General features: G+C 40.7%; 1 protein-coding gene across 1 annotated transcript in view; it reads right to left on the bottom strand.

Moving 5' to 3' along the window:
* Window positions 1–21,316, bottom strand: part of ULK4 (unc-51 like kinase 4) — a 154,839-nt gene that overhangs the window by 103,916 nt on the left and 29,607 nt on the right. Inside the window, exons 20-25 of the mRNA XM_033165153.1 lie at window positions 20,070–20,231; window positions 16,011–16,193; window positions 11,209–11,336; window positions 7,803–7,936; window positions 3,009–3,130; window positions 937–993 (exon numbers count right to left, since the gene is read on the bottom strand). Of these exons, the coding sequence (XP_033021044.1) occupies window positions 937–993; window positions 3,009–3,130; window positions 7,803–7,936; window positions 11,209–11,336; window positions 16,011–16,193; window positions 20,070–20,231 (786 nt within the window). The remainder of the gene's footprint in view (window positions 1–936; window positions 994–3,008; window positions 3,131–7,802; window positions 7,937–11,208; window positions 11,337–16,010; window positions 16,194–20,069; window positions 20,232–21,316) is intronic.

Raw genomic sequence — 21,316 nt, 5'->3', positions numbered from 1 at the left:
AGTTAGCAAGCAGAAAAAGGACCAGGAAACAGAATTTCCCGAAGCTCCAACAGCAACTGTGTAGACGTTGGCAGCAAAAGGAATAGAAAGGTAATGGATGCTGATTCTGACCATAGGAGTGCTGTGGTTCTAAGATTATCAGATGCGACTATGAATGAACTTGTTTAACAGAGAACTGTCTTATGGAAGGAAGCGGAAGATGAGCTGCTGTGGGCTGTCTTTGGACATGTGATGTTCAATATAATACAGGCTACCTGATGTGTAACAGCAGAATCTAATGTAACATGCATAGACAGTTTAGTGCAGTTCTCTAAAACATTATAGATTTTAATGTCGGAGATCTTCTTGTGCGGGTCCTTAACTAAATACGTTTTTATATTTTTATATTTTTCTTGCACATGCATATTTCAGAAGGGAATCCTATATCACTATGTTAAATTAAAAAGGTAAAGGTACCACTGACCATTAGGTCCAGTCGCGGATGACTCTGGGGTTGCATGCTCATCTCGCTCTATAGGCCGAGGGAGCCGGCATTTGTCCACAGACAGCTTCCAGGTCATGTGGCCAGCATGACTAAGCCACTTCTGGCGAGCCAGAGCAGTGCACAGAAACGCCGTTTACCTTCCCGCTGGAGCGGTACCTATTTATCTACTTACACTTTGACGTGCTTTCAAACCGCTAGGTGGGCAGGAGTTGGGACCGAACAATGGGAGCTTACCCCGTCGCAGGGATTCAAACTGCCGACCTTCTGATCAGCAAGCCCTAGGCTCTGTGGTTTAGACCACAGCGCCACCCGTGTACCTTTTATGTTAAATTTATATATAATACATATTAAAATAAAAATGCTAAAATTGTAGGTATTCCATTTTGCATATAACTTGTGTTTGTATTAGTTATATGTATGCATGTTTTCCACAACCTGAAACCATTACTTACCAGCAAAGTTCCATAGCTGCACAGAAACTCCTCAGTTACAATTTGGTGACGAAATACCTATGAGATATATATAACATTGAAAAATAATAAGTACTTGGAAGACATGGTAAATATGCTATAGCATGCAGTAAAATTGAGAATGACATTTTTGAGTCACAGCTGATTAATAATAGACAGATAATACAATAGTTGGAGCTTTTCAGTTTAGAAAAAAAGGTAAGTAAGGGACATGATAAAGATATATAAAATTATGCATGTTGTAGAGAAAGTGGACAGGGAGAATTTCTCTCTGTCTTCTGATGCTAGAATTCAGTATCAACTGAAGCTCAACTGTGGAAGTTTCAGAATAGACAAAATGAAGTATTTCATCACATACTGCATAGTTCTAAATAGTTCCCTACTACAAGTTGCGGCGAAAAGAGCAACTTAAATGGCTTTGAAATGGAATAAGGGACATTTGTTGAGGAAAAGGCTGATTTTGGCTACTTGTTAATTATGGCTATATGTACATTCAGGATCAGATGTAGCACACCACTAAACACCAGTTGCTACTGTATTCATGTCCAGATTGATGGCTTCCCATAGGCATCTGGCTGGCTGCTCTTGGTCTGATCCAATGAGGATTTTCTTATGTTTTTATGTATGACAAGTATGAATTAATCACATTAGAATGTGACAGAGATGGAAGGAGCAACCTGACATAACAGTGTTAGGGCTTAGATAAGGGCTTCAATGTTACAATGTGAAGCTGACTCTCTCCTTCCCTATCTTCATCCAAAACAGTGGTGGAGATGTGGGGTGCGGAGGGCAGCCTCCAGTGTGCAACAGTTCAGGGTAGGAGATGGGTGGAGAAGCTGCTGCCCACTCTTCCCCCAATCTCTGCAGCCGGGTCAGAAGTGAGCCAGCGCCACAGCTGGCACCATGCACAAGGTGTACTGTGGCCGAGGGTGGGTGGCACCGCTGCCCCGAGCTGCCTGCTCTCATGCTTATTCTGGTGTGGAGCCAGGCTCCGATGAAGGAGCCTGCTGTGGGGATGCCTATTTGCACCCCCTCTCAAAATTGTGCCTGGGGCCACGGCACCCACCACACTATGCCTCTGATCCAAAGTACTACATACTGTGAGATTTCCAATACACTGGTACCTTGGTTTACAACCATAATCTGTTCCGGAAGTCCGGTTGTAAACCAAAACAGGTTGTAATCCAAGGCGCACTTTCGCCAATGTGGCCTCCCCCGAAAAAAATTCGTTGTAATCCAAAAAAAATGGGTTGTAATCCAAAAAAAAGGGACACACACTTCCGGGTTTGACGAAGTTGTAATTCAAAACGGTTGTAATCCAAAGCGGTTGCAAACCAAGGTACCATTGTAGAGAGGTAGCAATGGCAGGTAGAAACATGGTGTGTTCTCTTTACTGCCCTCTGCTTTCATTTTATTAAATCCATGTTTTAGTTGAGTTCTGTGAAGTTTGGGAAGGCTTTCTCTCCCACTCTTCCACCTGTCAGAGCACTGCACCTGTCCACCTCTTGAGTCAACTGGTACTTTATACTACTCCTTGGCTCTGTCTGGAGCAGACACTTTCCTACCCAAATGCAGCACTGAAAGAGAGTTAAAAAGGCTTGTGTCCTGCCAGATCACTGCATGCCTTATGGGGCAAATGTCTTGCACATTTTCTCCCTTCTGCCCAATACTCAGATAGCTCACTTCCACACTAACAGAAATGCAACAGGAAGAGAACTGGGGGGGGGGGGAGTTGGGAGCAGTATCTGCTGCTCTCTAGGTCACTGTACAGACTGGTAAGACACTGGTCTCCATGTGCTCCACTCATATTTGATCTTGAACTGGAGAGGGTTGGCAGCGGGGGTGTGGGTTGGAGAAACAAGCCACAAAAGCATGCTATGTTTCCCTTTAATTAGCAGAATAAAATGAAAGTGCAAGAACTCTAACAAAACTCACTGGCATCAATTAATGCCAATCTACAACAAGGCAACATTTTGGACTATAACCAATAAAGTGGAAAATGCAAACGACCCAGAAACCAGTAACAGTCTTCATTTTCTGTTAGCAAATTATACCTGGGATGTCACAAGATGAAGTACCACAGGCATCATTGGAAGGCACCCTTTCAGCTGCTTAGCTTGAATTGTTGATGGGTGTTTACGTCCTGATATGTTTGCTAAAGCAGAAAGAATGTCACCTACAAAGCACAAATTTCATGATGTTAGCAAGTCTGTAGTCCTTTGCAGTTATTGAGAATAAGCTCCACTTAACAGTTACTTTCTTTCAAGAAAGTCTGGGCTGGTACAAACTGAACTCCTGTGGTGTCAGACACTGTGATTGCAATGGAGCACGAGCGTCCTGCTGTCTGCCATTTGGCTGGGGCTATTATGAAGTAAGAGGAGCACCTTCATGTCCTATTTATAATTATATCTATTTATAATTATTATCTGCTAACTGAAAGGAAAAGCTGCAAGATATAACTCCCTTCTGCAACGGATAACATTTTTTACAGAGTAGCATTGTTGCAGTTATGTAATATCCTCCAAATATGTTTATTAATAAATCATATTGGTGTCTGAATTTTTAATACAGTACAAGTTGATTGTAGACGGTCCCAGCTAAAATTGAATTTTTCAGGTTTTCAGTATTTTAACATTGTATGCAATGCTCCACTACTGGTGCTCTAAATAAAGAAACAGGCTTACTTTAGCGCTACCTAATTATCTTATGACCAGAAGTAGAGGCTCGCCCACTAGGGCTACTGGGGCATGGTCCTCCCAAGGAAAATGTCAAGCATTCTCCAAAATCTCAAAGCCACATGTTTTTTTCCTGTTGAACAAACCTTTCATACTTCTACTTGAACTCAAAGATGTTTTGCAAACATTTCTGTCAACCTATTTTTCTCTGACCAATCAAGTATTTACAGAAGTCAGCTATACTATTGGATTAGGATCGGCTACGGCTAAGAGATCCCTTTCGTGTGTCTCTAAGCAGAAAAACCATATGACTGACTGGACTGTCTGAAATTCAGCACCACTATGAAGGTGTCAACTCCATCTGTTATGAGGTTAACCAGCAACCTCAGTATTGACCTAGTGGGGATGCCTTGAAGGGTAGTTAGAGCAGGCACAGAGCTGTTTCCTAAATTGCCCATTCCTCAAAACACATTCTTCGCTGCTAGCCAGAAGAAGGGTGTGGTTGCTAGTTTGAGCAGCTCAGGTTTTTTTTAAAATATATATATATATATATTGATTAAGAGAGTACAATGGTGGAGTATGTTTTTTGCTTAATCATTTGCAATTATTTTTGTGAAGGGGGGGGGAATAACTGCTCACTAGATAAGCCCCATAACCTCCTAACACCCATACCAGGTCTAGCGAGCACCAGCCACCACTGATGCTTTGTGCGTATCTCAGTATTAGACTCAGGCTAAAAGTTGATCAACCCCTAACACACCAAATAGGCAAAATAGACAATGCCCTTTGGCCACACCTCTTAGAACCCAGGTGGGCAGTGTTGTATAAATGTATATATTTAAAAATAATAAAAATTGAATTGGATTTTTTAAAAAAGAACCCACGTGGGCAGAGTTTCTACTCAACATGCAGGCAGATACTCCAACAGGTATAGGGAACTCAACCAGTCTCTCACAGGTAATATTGTTTAAATCTCAGAAAATGGTTTTCTTAGGTAGAATCCGATAGTTCAATCCTGGCACAGCAACACAGTGTTGGCAAAAGGTCTCAGGGCCAAATGATATTTCATTAAGTAGGTAATTTGGCCTTGCATGTCTGTTTTTCTTTTCAAAATAGCAGCTGGCAGGACAGTTAAAAATACAAAATCACAAAGGTGCATAACACAGTTACAAACAAATCAATATCCCACTGCTGAGGAGGGGGAGAACCATGTGTGCCATCTTAAAAAAATAAAAATGGAATAAATAAGACACCAGATTGGGAATGCATGTCCAAGACAACTAATTGAACCCTCATTCAAAAATCCTGTCAAGCTGACACAGGAAGGAATCTGTCATTGATAGGTGATCTATTTTTTATATTTGCCTAGGGAATGGTATGGTCCTGACAATATTTCTGTGGGTTCTGGCTTCTGTCAAGGTGTTCTATTGCGCCTGAAGCGGTTAAGTCATGCTGGCCACATGACCCGGAAAGCTGTCTGCGGACAAACACCAGCTCCCTCGGCCTGAAAGCAAGATGAGCACCGTAACCCCATAGTCACCTTTGACTGGACTTAACCGTCATGGGGCTCTTTACCTTTTACCCCTACCATGACAAAACAGCTATTCATTTAACAAGAAAAAACAGACATGCAAGGGAGAACAATATATTTAATGTGATGTGTAGTTTGACTCTCAGTTCTGGCACAAGGTAACCCGTAAGTTTCCAGTGACATCCATCACCAGCCTCAGCATCAAACGGCAGCCACTACCTTTCCTATGCTGGAGCGACAGAACAAATTCTCTGCTGCACTGGTGAAAAGACTAATGGAATATAAGATACCTTTCTGACACCATTGCACTGATTTCTGTTGGGTCCCTACTAAGTGAGGACATGCCTGAGAATTCTCTGAAATTATATGCCATGAAGCAGCAAAACTAAAGCTCAGATTAAAAAGGAGGTTAACCAGTTTCTAATAAGCATTGTTATAGTTTACATGATTTAGGTTTGAAAAATGTACATCTGAAATGTTTTTCTACTTTTTTAAAATAAGTACTTTAATATATGTGGTTTACAGCTACATCTGCTGGAAGAGACTGAAATTTCAATATTGTTTACATGCAAATCTTCCTCTCAAATCTACAAAAAACTAGATCGGCAATTGAACACTTTTTAATCTAGTTTTATTTGCCAATTTGATTATTTTGGACATTAAAGGGCCTTCTCGGTAGTGGCACCCGCCCTGTGGAACACCCTCCCATCAGATGTCAAGGAAACAAACAACTACCTGACTTTTAGAAAACATCTGAAGGGAGCCCTGTTTAGGGAAGTTTTTAATGTTTAATGTTTTAACATGTTCTTAATATTCTATTGGGAGCCGCCTAGAGTGACTGGGTAAACCCAGCCAGATGGGTGGGGTATAAATCAATCAATCATCATCATCATTATAACGGGTTAACTGAATATTATTCACATCATCGTCATTATAACGGGTTAACTGAATATTATTCACAAACACGTGTAAGAGAGCCCCATTTAAAATAAAAAGGAAATGAAGTTATGGGAGAAGCACGTTTGTTTCTTATCTTTGCCATTAAAATTGAATACAAATTAACAAAATGTTTATATCCTCACATATACAAGAAGATATCTTGGCACTGTAATATTGTTGTCAAGTTCTCTAACTTAAAACTCTTAAACCTGCTGTTGCCCTATACTGTATATTCAGGAAGAATTCAAAATGCATTTCTTAATTATGACATTATGCCTCACTTAATTTCTCTAGCACTTGCTTTCTTGCATGAAATCCTTGTATATCAAGTAATGCTAAGATATTGTTGTAGCGCTCCAGCAAGTGGCAGCTTTTGGGCTCTCAAATGTCAGTGGTGCCTTGTGCAACGCTAAAATTCAGTGCCCATCGCCTTCCGTGCTCTGTTCTACATCACTGTTGAGATGCCCCTTGTGGTGCTGGTAAAACTGCCTCTGCTTCAGCAGACTGGTGATGGTGGAGTCATGGAATAAAATTATTATTATTATTATTATTATTATTATTATTATTATTATTATTATTAATGTATTTATACCCCATCCATCTGGCTGGGTTTCCCCAACCAGTCTGGGCTGCTCCCAACAGACTATTAAAAACACAAAATAAAAAATAAAAAAAATCCTTCCAGTAGCACCTTAGAGACCAACTAAGTTTGTTCTTGGTATGAGCTTTCGTGTGCATGCACACTTCTTCAGATACAGTGTGCATGCACACGAAAGCTCATACCAAGAACAAACTTAGTTGGTCTCTAAGGTGCTACTGGAAGGATTTTTTTTATTTTTTATTTTGTTTTGACTATGGCAGACCAACACGGCTACCTACCTGTATTAACACAATAAGGCATAAAAAACATTAAACACGGCTGCCTTCAGATGTCTTCTAAAAGTCAGATAGTTGTTTATTTCCTTGACATCTGATGGGAGGGCGTTCCACAGGGTGGGCGCCACTACCAAGAAGGCCCTCTGCCTGGTTCCCTGTAACCTCACTTCTTGCAGGGTAGGAACTGCCAGAAGGCCCTCGGAGCTGGGCCTCAGTGTCTGGGCTGAATGATGGGGGTGGATATGCTCCTTCAGGGATACTGGGCTGAGGCCATTTAGGACTTTAAAGGACAGCACCAACACTTTGAATTGTGCTCATAAACATACTGGGAGCCAAAGTTGGTCATTTAGGACCAGTGTTATATGGTCTCGGTGGCCACTCCCAGTCACCAGTCTAGCTGCCGCATTCTGGATTAATTGTAGTTTCCGGGCCACCTTCAAAGGAAGATGCTGGGATCATGGATGTTGACGCTGATGTTGTAGTTCCACCTTAAATGTGGGCCTGGAGGGAGCGGCCACAGTGGTGGAAGCTCACCAAGAAATTGTAGAGCCTACTGCCCTCCCTCCACCATTTCCAATTATAATGGTGGAATGCAATCCAGCAAATTCATTCCTATTACCACAGGACCACAACTGTAGCCCTCTAATACTTCTCCCATTACAGCATGTTATCTTTCCTACTGTAACTCATGCCATTACAGCTTTTGGAATGTCAGCATCTTGAGGCAAGAACTTTGTTTGCTTTTGTCATTAATCCTCTACAGTGCTTCACAAGAAAAGAGCAAAAGGCACCTCTACCTCCTTTTATAGCGAGGCAGCAGAATTTACCTAGAATTTGTGGCAGTTCCTGCACAATGTGATAGATGAGAAGATCCAGGCATTTTGACAGGTATTCATTGCTGCTTTGCTGCTCTTTTCCTGGCATGGCCTTTCTGCTGTCTCTTTCAATGTACATCACCAATCTACACACATAGAAATTCATATTATATAACAAAGCAATGATACTTCTCTCCAAAGACTGCTACAAGAATTTCCATAAGGCAGCATACCCCTTTCTGGAGCCCTCCAGATGTTTTGGCCATGTTGGCTGCTGCTGATGGGAATTGTTACCCAAAACATATAGAGGGCAGTGGGTTGGTGAAGGCTGCCATGAGAGTGGGTATAGGATTGCAGCATAGCATATAAGCTCTTAAAATCTATTCTACATAAGTGAACCTTCATTGCATGTAATTGTATCACCTTGTTTTCACATTTTATTTTAGACTGAAGAGGAATAAAAGTCCTTCTTTAACAAGTTAATTTATAATTTCTTCATTCCACAGAAAGTAATACTAAATCTTACAGGCTTTAATTGGGTGAGCAATCCCTTAGCATCTAAAAAAAAAACCTCCACTGTGACTGCTATTCATTCAGGAAGAGAATCACTTCAATAGACCCTTAGGCAATGGTGAAACAGAATGCATAGCAAAGAGAATATATATTTTAAATTTTACTATGTTTTTTTGAATGCTTCACATTTGAAAATTCTTTCGCTACACGTATGATGTAGGCATGTATATAGTAAGAAAAGAACAAAGAAATGAAGCAACATTTCTTTGTACAGTGGTGCCCCGCTAGACGAAAATAATTCGTTCTGCGAAAATTTCTGTCTAGCGGTTTTTTCGTCTAGCGAAGCGGCAATGACAGCCGCGCTCCGCTAAACGAAAAAAAAAAAAGACGAAAATTTTTCGTCTTGCGAGACAGCCCCATTGACTTTTTCGTCTAGCGGGGCAGCCTTCCGCAAGACGAATGCCTTCGTCTAGCGAGTTTTTCATCTAGCGAGGCACCACTGTATGTTCAAAGTGGTTTGCATGGCAGGGTGGAGCTGCAACAATAGCCCCCAGAGAGCAGCACTGCTGCCACTGGCAGAGGAAGAGGGAGCGGGGGGAGGGCACCTCCCCCAGCCCCACGATCCCGGTGGGGTGCCATCGCAGCTCCCCCCGCGCTGGGTGCCATGCCCCTGAGGGCGGTGCACCATGCCCCCCGGTGCCAGAGCATGAAGCTCTGCCACTGAGTGCTGCCACTTACTAGCAAGGGAAGAGGCAAGGCAGTGATGAGAGTTAGGCTGTATGGGCACCAAACTGGGTCTGCTGTTTTTGCCTCATAACCCTGACACCATTGCTACCTTGTTCCTACCGGTAAGCAGCAGTGACGGTGCTGCCAGGAGATTCAATATTGCAGCTCCCCCTGCCCAGACCAATAAGCTGCCAGTAACTGTATTAAGTTTTCAATTGTCAAATATCAGGTAGTGAGATGCAAAATGGGGCTTGGATTAGAGCTTCGAATTTTCTCGGGCCATGCAAGAGATCAAACACTTCATAGCTCAATTTCTGACTTGCTCAGAGTAGCTTGGCAGTCTTTCCCATGTCTATAAAGGTTTCTCCTTTGTTTATGATCAATCAGAGGATGCTTACTCGGTAATAGTAATTTCATAGTTCTGCCTTGTAATCCCCAGATAAGTAACCATGCCTTCAGCACTGGAAGATAACAAGTTTGTGGTGGTTGCTTTTTTGGGGTTTTTTTTTTTTTTGCAGCAAAGCAATCCTATTGAAACACCACCGCAATTTACAGGAAGGAAACAAGAGAGCATTGTGTAGCAGATCATACTGATGCTGTCTCAGAGGAGGACATTTCCCTTTTTCTTTTAGGGTCCAGTGTGCTTTGAAGATGTCGCTGTTCATTTAACGGACGAGGAGTGGGCGTTGCTGGATCCTGACCAGAGAGCTCTGCAAAAGGACATCATGGAGAATTGTGGGATCGTGGCCTCTCTTAGTAAGGCTCCCTGTGGGATCATCATATCTGCCTTCTCTTCGATCGGGCCACAGGTAGGCCAACTCCAGCCGAACTACTGTCATTGTGAACTGGGGAAAGCTTTGGGCAAAGGACAGCAGTGCAGAGATGCTGCTGGCAGCCAGGTTTCTGGTCTCCCCGCTTTCTTTAACGGTGAAGCTTTTGAAATCATTGAGTAGCTGGAGGAGGGTGGCAGCATTGGGGGGCCTCCGTAAAGAGACCCTCCAGCAGGCGGTGGAACTGACCCTTCAGAACCAGAATGGCCTCCACTGTCCGGTGCTTGGACACCTGAAGGGTGTGGAGGCCTCACAGGGCAACTGTGTGGCAACTCTGTATCACCTGGAGCAAGAAATCTTGCTCCGGCTCCAGCGGTATTGCTGGATGGAAGAAAACCCGTGGCACATCTAACACCATGGGCGCCTCCCGGACTTGCAGCGGGGCCACCCTGTTCCTCTGCTGGCAGCTGAACAGGGCCCTCAAGCGCCTGAACATACACAACCGGAGTGTAGGACAGAGGGGCTCACAGCATCAACACCCGAACAGATCTTGCTTCTCCATTAGTCGCAGCTTTGGCTCTGGCACAGAGCAAGCTTGTGTCGGGGTTTCCCACAATTCTCTCTGGGTCTTGCTTTCCTACATAGCAGCCAGGTGAGATGGGAGTAGGGAGGACAGCCCCCCCCCCATTAGCTGCAGCTCTTGCAACCCAGCTCCTTCTTTGGGGATGCTGAGGAGGACACTCAATGGCCAGCAAAGGCCCTTGTCTTGCCAAGAAACTTGTCTGTGGGAACCGTGCATCTATAATGCTATGGAAAGGGTGAATGTCTTCTAGAATTCTCTGATGTCACCAGAAGAGTAAGCTTCTTTTCAGTTAGGTCTGTTATCAACTGCAGAGGATGAGTAGCCTTGGGAGCCTCTTGGGGAGATGGAAGTGTTCAAAGGACTGAATCCATGAAGGTGAGCTACCTGCTCTGAGATGGGGGAACCTTTGGTCAAAGGCCAGCAGAGAAGGGTTGCTGTTGATTGCTAGTTTCTGTTCCTCCCCACTTTCCCAAAGGGCGCAACATCAGAGGTCGTTAAGCAGGAGGAGAAGGTGCGGAGCATTGGGGGTCTCTGTCAGAGCAGATGATGGAAGTGCCACTTCAGTTCCTTCCTGTTCACCTGTTTTTCATCTCCAGGAGTGCCTGAAACATCCTGTGGACTACTGAACTAAAGAGGTCGGAGGAGAAGTTTGGATTATGGGTGCTCGTCAAAACGGCCAGTGCCCCAGGATGTCCTCCCTGTCCTCTCATTATTTTCCTTTAGGACAGGTAACAAGTTTGTTGATAGAAACATGATACAATTCCCAGACTAAAATTTTAACTGCACACACCTTTCGGTTCTATAATAGCTTAGAGCATCACTTTACCTTGCTTGGCAGCTCAGAAGAAGCATCTCTTTATTATTAATTAAAACTTGTAACAAGACTAAAAAAGCTTTTGCTCGAATGGAGGCAGAAGGACTTTCAAACATTCGAATAACTGTAGTCACAAGGTCCTGGTTGGAAAGTTGGGTGGGGGGGGGGAGAGAGAGATACACAGTTTCTATGAGAAGAATACATATAACTTGACTCTTCCCCTCTCCCTATCATTTTAATTTAAAACAATGCATTACTAATGGTATTTTTTCACAAGTCAAAACTACAGAAGGAAATCATGAGATAAAAGTTCTGCTGTTTGTTAGCCAGTATCAGTTTGCCATTATTTTGGGGGTGGGGCTCAAGTATGGTCATTCAGTCTCCTCCATGGTATCTGCAGATGCCTGCCCTGCAGTGGTCCACCTTATAGACATCACCAGTTTTAGCCTGCACATGCCTGCCACGTGCCACAACCCACAGGTAGGAGACTATTATTTCCCTTTAAATTGTTTTCCACACTTGTTTTTGTGACATCACAAACTGTAATGCAAACACTTTCCATGAAGTTGTGTCTTTCCCGGCATCTGCATACACAATCTTCCAAATACTAACAGATAATAGCAAATTTATCTTCTACCAAATGCAATGTAGTGAATAGACACAAGGGTGAACATAGCAAATGAATGCACAAATTAAAAGGTGCAATTCCACCATTAATATTAAGGACAGTTTAGCAGACCAAGTTGGCAACTCTTTAATTTATAGAACTGAAGATACTGATTTTTTGCAAATGTGTTGTAAGATAAAAAATAAAAAAAACTTTATTGGCAGTGTTCTCTCGGACGATAAAGGGATGAATTACTTTTTTAAAAAATGAATTTGTTTTGTAAATTGCATTTTTCAAAATTCACATCCCCAAAGATCCCATAAGCAGACAATAGTGACAAATCAAAGAAAATCCTTAGCAATCCCATGTGACTTTGGATTGTTAGGCTGGCAGGTGAATTAAACAATTAAACAGCAGGCCACAGACTTGTCATTATCTTTAATGTAACACAGAGGTCATTGGAACTCTCAAACTATAACATATAGCAACAATACAGGAGGAAAAGGGGCTGGTAATTATATCAATAAATCTGTTGTTTAAAAAATAAAATTGGGTGGTATTTTAATACGTTCTACAAATGACTTTTTGCAGTCTGAACTATAGGTAGAAATTCCAAAGCACAGGAAGAGACTTGGTCTCTTGCCTCCAATTTGTAATACACTAAACTAGATGTTCTTCGACAGTATTCTCGAAGCTACTAACATGAGTTTGGCCAAACTGCGGGAGGCGGTGAAGGATAGGCGTGCCTGGCGTGCTCTGGTCCATGGGGTCACGAAGAGTCGGACACGACTGAACGACTGAACAACAACAAAGATGTTCTATAATGACTCTGAAGGGATTTATTTAATTAAAATTCTAAAATTATACCCTCCCATGGAAGCAGGGGTGGGGACAGGCAAAAACTGACTTATCTTCCTTCTGTCCACATCAGCACACAGATCCCTCTCCCCACTGATGATTCAATAATTGGGAGATCCTGATGAATGGGCTGGGGGACTGAGGGATTCTTTCAGGCACATGCTGGACGAGGAAGAGTGGTGGCAGTTCAGGAGGCACGTGAGGTCAAAGTCAAAGGGGACTTTGAACCAGGTTCAGACTGGTGGCACAGGGAGGAATCATCAACAGAGTGAAGGGGAGAGTCTTGAGATAGCCACAGGTGCTGATAAAGAAGGAGCAGGGGCTGGGGCTCCTGCTCTGCAACACAGTCTTGATTCAGGAAAGAAGGGTCAAGAAAAGGCTAGAATAATTAAGAAAAGCTGAGACACAGTGAAAAAATGCAAGGAAGGAGGTATAAATAAGGGAGGGAGAGGACAGAACTTTAGCTCCTGCAACTGACGTGCTTATCTGATGGATGCGCTGTGTGCTGACTCCTTCATTACTGAGCAATAAAGTTAATTACTGCAAGCACTGTGCCTGGTTCTGCTTACAGTATCAGACAACAGACAGAGGGGCTTTTCTGGCAGCCTGACAGGTTCATTGTGAAAAACTGGGTAGAAGTACCTTCATAAGGTAAGAATGTGGCGTGTCTGTGCCATGCAGTTTCTGCATGTGCCTCGCCACAAACATGGTCAGAGAATGTGGGATGTGTGAAATCACACAGACCAAGCATAGAAACAGGAAGCCTGAGTGAATCATGCCGTCCTTCCTGTCACCTGACTAACTGAAGACCCAACAACTGTGTCCAAACAAACCTCAAAGTATATTTTATGATCTGCATATTTACAATGTATACAAAGTAGAAAGAAAATTATGGCCATTATTCAGATTTCCTGCCCCGCACCAAACTACAAAGTGGTAGATTTCAAATAAATATATACTAATTATGCCAATGATACACAGTGGTATTTTGCATTGGAAACTTCTATTATCTCAGTAAGCAATTACCCTGAAATCTCTTGTACTCCATTACTCTTGAGATCTTTATAATAGTGAGATTTTCAAATGCTAGAATTAAGAGTATAAGTATAGTTTCCCTCAACTTTTTAAATTCCCCCCAAACCACCCACTTTAGGCCAAAGTTTGTATGAAGAGTAAACTATTCTTTATTACTGAAGAACTATAATAAAGTCCCAAAATAAATATTTTCTAAAATAAAGAAACAAAGCTACTCAAAAACAAAAACAAAAAACCATTTACCAACATCTAATCAAATAATTACAAAGATTAAAACCGTTTTTATGGACTGATAACTGTGGGGTTTTTTGTATGGTTAAGAAGAGTCCAGTTTACTAAAAAAAAAATCTGCGTAAGATATTTCACTTACAAACTGGCCTAAGGTCCTTTTAAGGATAGTGTAATCGCAGTACAACTTTAGTTGCAATTGTTGCACTCATTTTTTTCTTTTAGGTGCCTGGGAAGGACCATGCTGAAGTAGTTGTCTTCATACATTTCTCATTGTTTTTTTCCTTGTGGCCATTATTGATAGGCATACTACAGCTCATTGAATTTATTGAATTTCAGCAGCAATTCAAATACAGATTAGTTCTACCTCTTGGGACTTGGCAAAGAAATCATGTCAACTTCTGTGCCTCATTATTTTGTATTCTGCTTATTTCAGTTATTATTCCTTCTATTAGTGAAGTTCAGGGTGTATGCTGATATTTATGTAGGTAGAACATTAGCACCCAGGCTTGGGGAAAGTATGTTATTTAGGAAAGGAAAGGAAAGGAAAGGAGAAGGTGAGGTTCCCAACAGCAAAACTGGGGGGGGGGGGAGGCAGGTATTTATTTGTGCAGAAAGTGGAAGGGGTAAGCAGTGTGGAAAAAAGCCCAACAATGTGCTCTGGAGCTCAGGACATGGCCAATTGTCCCCTCTTCCTAGCAAACCCTTCCAAACTGATTTGGAGAATCCATTAGCCATCAATCCTCCAGGAAGAGCTGCTGAAAAGCTTATGAATAGCAGCGAAAGGCACTTTCTTCTGGAGGCAAAAGCAGTGAAGAGGCTGATGCCAAGAAGCAAAAGGGGGAGTGGGGGGGGGGCAGGAATTGAGGCAAAATGGGAGCTTAGAGAAAGAGGGAGGATGCTACATGTTAGAGGCAACCACAAGGTATGCATGCAGACCTATGCAAGTCCTAAAAATTTAGCCCCTCAAAGGGAGAAAACCGCTCCCAAAACAGTTAAGTGGGGAGTGAGCAAACTTTAGGAAAGCATAGAAGTTCTTTTAACGTTTCAATCATAAAAATGGTCTAAGAATAGCAAAGTGAGTGCTGCTGGAGCCTCACAAGTGGAAAATACATATGGCTGGAACTTCGTTTCTCTTTCTAGGCAGCCATGCAGACCTACACAGTGGTGCACAGCAGTATCACACAAGCAACATTTCAATAACTTTAGTAAGATGACAATGGCAGCTAACATGCAGTCCTTCAAACCTGGCAATACTAGTTAAGGTTTCAGTAGGCTTCCCTGGACTTCTCTAGACAAGGAAGAAATCCCTGTCAATTTCACCAGTGCTTTTTTTGTTTTACATTACTGAGTATACCTTCTACCCTGGAGCAGAACTACAGAAACACAAACACAACACAACTGCATGAATCGTGATACCAGTGCAAAGTGTGTGGAGGGGAAATCAAACAGTTCAATGGCTAAGATAGACCTTCCTGAATCAATCTTTTTTTTTAAATAACCACAGCAACTTTCCTATGATGAGAACACCTTTCTTGTTGCCCTCCAATAAGGGGTTTCTGAAGCCACATACCTGCCTATCTGCTTATGAGACTGACTACAAGGTAGAGTGTGGATACTGATCACAGTTCCTTAGCTGTGCTAGCCCCCCCCTGCATATCTAATAATATCATATGCAGGAAAACTTATTTTGTTTTTATTCCCTCTCGTAATTTATTTGCTTCCATAGAGAAACATTCCCAAGGGTGGTGAAAAACAGATATATACCCCACACATCACTAGGCATCTAGGGCAGGGAGGAGGCAAGCAAAACACACCTCTCTTACTTTGTTTTGACCCCTGCTGTTTATGTTTGCAGTGCTACTATTTTATGATTTTTTGTTTTTCTTGTATGATAATTTTTTGAAGATCACTTTAATGGAAAAGTCACCTATGCCTGTTTATTTAAAACTAAAATATGAACTGGCTACTGTAAAATTTATAGACGGTTTATAGAGATGTCTTTAAAATCTAGTGCAGCACATAGTAACAGCCAATAAAAGTTTATGAAAAATATTTGCAACACAAGAAAATGTTTAAAACAAACCTTTTCCTGAACCAGCCTTTGCAAATGGATTCCACATGACAACATAGCAGAGAACATAGTCATCATGTGCTGTTGAACTTTGCATATTCCAGTTGCAAGTGAATGTATCACTGCTGGTAATCCCACCTTTTCAATCACACTCTGGAAAACACTAGGTGAGTGACGAGTAATTTTGCATAACGCCTGTATAAAACAAAAAACTCTGTTGAATGTTTTCAGTTTAATAAATGTAAATACATACTTTGTAGCAATAGTTTTTTTCTTTTAATTAAACTTATATGCTAATTTATAGTCTTAAGAACCCTCAAAGCAGCTCCAAGGTTTCAGTAGAGAAACAACACTGTTTCTTAACTTGGCATTTTGCTTTCTTCAAAAATCTATGTTTAATTTTAACATGTTAAATAGTGTATTGAAATACAAAACAAAAAATTTCTTAGTACAGAAAGTATTGATCTGATGTGTAGAGATCTTTCCTATTCTAATTCATCCAAGAGGTTTCTGGAAGTTTCTCCGTATGAAAGAAGCTTCATGATTGTTTGGATTATACCTTCAGAGAAGCTGAGTGTACAGCTGGCTTGATCTGGTTCTCTTATCTCTTCCAATTAAGGTCATGCTGACTATAAATATAGCCCAGAAGGAGCCTGAGTTTTACTTTTTCTTTCTATCTCTCTTCCTTTTGGTGTGGTGTTCCGTACATAGTATGCTTAGTGCTAAGGTTTAGACTTATTCTAAGTTATTGTAAGTACTGCAACTGGAGTTTTATGGACTGTGCCAATCCTGAATGTACTGGGTTTGTGACCATTATGCTCATTTGCTTTCAGTAGCAAGTAAAGCTCTGCTGGATGAAGTACAATTGCCTCTGGTCTTTTTGGGAGGAATTCTGCTATCTGTTTACGTTTTTTCCTCTTCTGGCGCTGGCGCAACATAACTGTCTTCTATTTCTTTGACAATGGCAGTTCCTGGCATTGGGTTCTGCTCCTCTTCATCCTGTAGTGCCAGAAACCCTGGTTTAAAAGAAATCAGGCTGGATATAATTAAGCCTTGTTCCAGCAAAGCAATGGGAAAAGTCTCCTTTCTTTGATTACTTAAGCGTCCCTTAGTTGTTTATATCTGTTACTTGCTCTGTGTTGCTTATACCTGTCCTTTAAATAAGGTTCCATATTGGTAAGGTAAAAGATAAAGGACCCCTTGACAGTTAAGTCCAGTCAAAGGCGACCCAGGGGGTTGCGGTGCTCATCTTGCTTTCAGGCCAAGGGAGCCGGTGTTTGTCCACAGACAGCTTTCTGGGTCATGTGGCCAGCAGGACTAAACCGCTTCTGGCGCAATGGAACAGTGACGGAAACCAGAACACACAGAAACGCTGTTTGCCTTCCCATCACAGCAGTATCTATTTATCTACTTACACTGGTGTGCTTTCGAACTGCTAGGTTGGCAGGAGCTGGGGCACTGTGGTCTAAACCACTGAGCCTCTTGGGTTTGCCGATCGGAAGGTCGGTGGTTTGAATCCCCACGACCGAGTGAGCTCTCGTTACTCTTCCATATTGGACATAGGCATATACAGTATGCCTATTCAATTTTAAGAAGAAAACCTTGTATGGTGAAACAGAGGCCACTGTAAAATGCTGTGGTGGTTCCCAGTCAGAATTGAGAGGGTTGGTAGAGGAGTTCCATCTGAAATCTTGGCAACATTGTTTGGGATCCTATTTTAGATTCAAGTTTGTATGAGATTGTATTTCTTTTGGAAACTTAGTGAAGTTCAACAGTAACAAAAATAATACGAAATAATAGTAAACCACAGACCATTTCTACATTAATATTTTGCATAAGGCCACCCACTTGGATCTACTGACAGCTCCCCAACTGCACATACGTACATGTAGAAGACTATTATATTTTTAGTGAGCTGACAAACCATGAGCTTCCCTTTAAGACTTAATTAGCCCACATTTCAGTAGCTTTATGCTTGCATAGGGGTAGCTATTTAAGAGATTTAAAGGATTATAGGTTCAAACAGTTTTTGACTAACAAGGGCAAACATATGCTACTTATTTAGAGGCAAATCATAACAATCCATCTTGTAATAATGATTCTAAAATTTAATAGAATAATTTTGGATTTTGACACTAGCAAGATGATGAAAGATTCAGTCTTGTTAGAAGGTATGTCTGTGACACATACCTGAGGCAGGTTACACTGCAAAGCAAACAGAAAATGCTGTGACATAGTTCTGGATTATCAACCATGACAGATCAGACTGCAGAGGGCAGTGATATTTGCTATTCAACCCACAGGCTACATACCTAGTACTTCTGGCATAAAAACTTTCCTAAATATGTTTTTATTATTGATTTAAGAAATAATAACACCACCAGCATGATTCTTTTAATATAAACATTGCTCTAGGAAAACAGTGTCTACTTTCTCCAAGTAAACTTGTCAAAGCTATCAGGGGAAACTTCTCATAATACCACATAAAAATGTCATAACTTAATTTTAAAAAATGGGGGGGGGGGGAATAGAAAAATACAATGCAAGCCCTATGGGAAAACAGTATTATACAAAACACTGTAGCCTAAATGCAGAAAATGGCATTAGCTTATAAGGAGGTTTCAAATAAGCATACAGCATATTCAGTTTGACCTGAAAATGTGGTACCTTAACTTTTCTTACTGCATTAAGAACAAGGATAATTCCAGTGATAATTCCCCTAATTTTCTGTTCAAATACAATTAAAATGAGATTTTCAACTTTGTAATTCTAAAATGCATATTGAAAATGTAAAGTTTTTATTTAGCTACCCAGATGCAATAAAGTAAACGGGGAAACATCAGAAGTAACTCATTTTTACTTTTAGCATATTTTAATAAAAACAAATTACTTTGAAAAAGCGTAGAAAATAAAACCTCAAATTTGACTTCATTTTAGTTGCTATTTACAATAAGCCATGCCATAGAAACAGCACGAACAAAAATGCACAAGTTGGACCAAACCAACAAAATATATACCTTGAGCTACACTTCCATTTTACAAGTGGCACAATGTTGAAAACCGTGTTTGAGAAGAGAACCTAGAAGGACCTTGAGATGTTTATCACACAGTTGATGCTTCAACAAATGATGGAGCAGTTCTTCATCACTGTCCTGCAAAGTTCAGTAGGGAACATTCCCTTCTACCTGTTGTTGCATACATATGACATTTGTCTGAAAACACAGGTCTATTAAAAAAAATGAGTACCCTACCTCTGTGCCCAAGCCTGCAGGCTGTTTTTCAAAATAATGTTGCTTAATGCGGGAGAACAAAGGTGAAACCTGAGGATTTCTAATCATATCAAAATGATTTTGCAGTTCTGTATCTTGAACTCTACTTCTAAACTGTACTTTAGCTTCTGATAGGTTAAGAAATCTTTGCTATAAAAGCAAGGAATCAAATATATTATAAAGAATATAGGCTAAAGAGCTTGATGAACAGAACCAGGATTATGCTATTTACATTAAGGAAGTTCGACTTTTCTACAAACTAATTTTAATCAATAAGTTTCATCTCAGGGGGCTGGGGGTAGAGGAAAGGAAAAAAATGACAATCAGATCTTAGATCTTTTAAGTTGAGCAGGAGAAGTTCCTGGGAAATCAAGTCAAGACCTCAGCAAAAGTGTGACTTTGATTTAAAATAAAAACAATTACACAGAATCCCAGACTTGTAGAGTTGGAAGGGACCAAAAGGGTCATCTAGTCCAACCCCCTGCAAAGCAGGAATTCATTTTGAAATTAGGAATAGTAGAGCAAAAAGCCAAATGCCAAGATAATAGTAATATGCCCTACTATGTATAATTCAACCATAAGGAAGATGAGAGACAGCTTGGAAGAATTTTTTGTTGTTGTTGAGTCAACTAAATAACCACCCATTTTCTTCAAAATGAGTATGAGTTGCATCTAAAGGTAGTTTTGCCTTAGTATAAAGAATATATTTCCAAACTATCCTAGTTTAAAAAATGAGAAGAAATGAAGCATAAAAATTAGGAATGATGTACACCTTTATTTTTAAAGAACAAAATCTGCTTACCGAAACAGCAGTTATTCTCAAAGAATCTATGGTTGAATGTGTAAAAAGATACCACAATATTGGTCCAATTTCTCCAGTAATAAATCCCTGAGCATAAGAAGAGAAGGTGGAGCATACATTTTCAACAATCTTTGCTGCCATATGGTTCACAACTCGTTCTTCCTAGAAAGAGAGAATTTTTTAAAAAATTAACTATCACTAAGTAAAAATTAAATTCAAACTACAGTATAGCAACTGCTGATTGATACAGGGAAGGACTGCATGTAGGAAATCCCTAGGGCATGATTTTCCACACCTCTGGATAATAATTTATTTCTATTTTTCCATAAGGGCAGATTCAAACCACTTGGCTTCACATGTAATTTCTACAGTAAAATGACTCCCACTTATCAACTGTTAATGACCCATCAACTCTAGTTTACTACACCAGTTCCTAACAAAGACGTCCACATTTCAACAAGATGGAATAGATTATCCTAAAACAAGTGGGTAAAGCGGACATTTTAGCATTGCTTTCCCATACAATTGTGACAACTGTCCTAGGATCATTTTGTCATTTCTTTGCCTCATAGATTCCAACAAAAAGGACACAAATGGATGAAGGAAGTGTCTCTTTGGCACTGGAGTCTTAGAACTATTCATGGGAAAGCAGAGGAAGGAAGATATATTTTTAATGAAATAATTTATTTTATAAACCTGCTTCCCCTTTTAATTTTGTTCTGACTGTATTTATTTTAAATATATGACACAGCACTACAAATTGCTGTGATCCATTCCCAGTATTACTGTATTGTTGAGAAACAATAACCACCAATAAAAATGGGGGACGATGACGACAACGGCGACAAAGTGTTTAATATTATGAATCTTTATTTAAAGTGTAATAATTAAATCACTTGGGGTTCCAATTTTGCTTTAATTCAACACAAATTAAAACTACTTTCAAAATAGATCAAAACCAAAGTAAAAAAATTAACAGATAGCAATTGTTACTATAAGTAATGTATCTCCAGCAACATAAGACAGTAATTTAGGTTATGTACATTCAAATGTATCCCTTAAGGTTCTCTTTTGTTTGCATATGGCAGCCAAAGACAAGATGAAGCATGCCCTGGACCAGATAACCATAGCATCTTGGCTGGAAAAGGGTCATGGATTGTCACTGCATTCCATGAACTCAATGAGGCTGTCAGACTACCGTAATTCAATTTGCTGCCACCTGAGATAGGCTCTCTTAAGCCCCTCTG

Source organism: Lacerta agilis, chromosome 12, assembly GCF_009819535.1.
Source record: "Lacerta agilis isolate rLacAgi1 chromosome 12, rLacAgi1.pri, whole genome shotgun sequence".
In the NCBI taxonomy this organism is placed as follows: domain Eukaryota; kingdom Metazoa; phylum Chordata; class Lepidosauria; order Squamata; family Lacertidae; genus Lacerta; species Lacerta agilis.
This window is presented reverse-complemented; position numbering and strand designations above follow the sequence as displayed.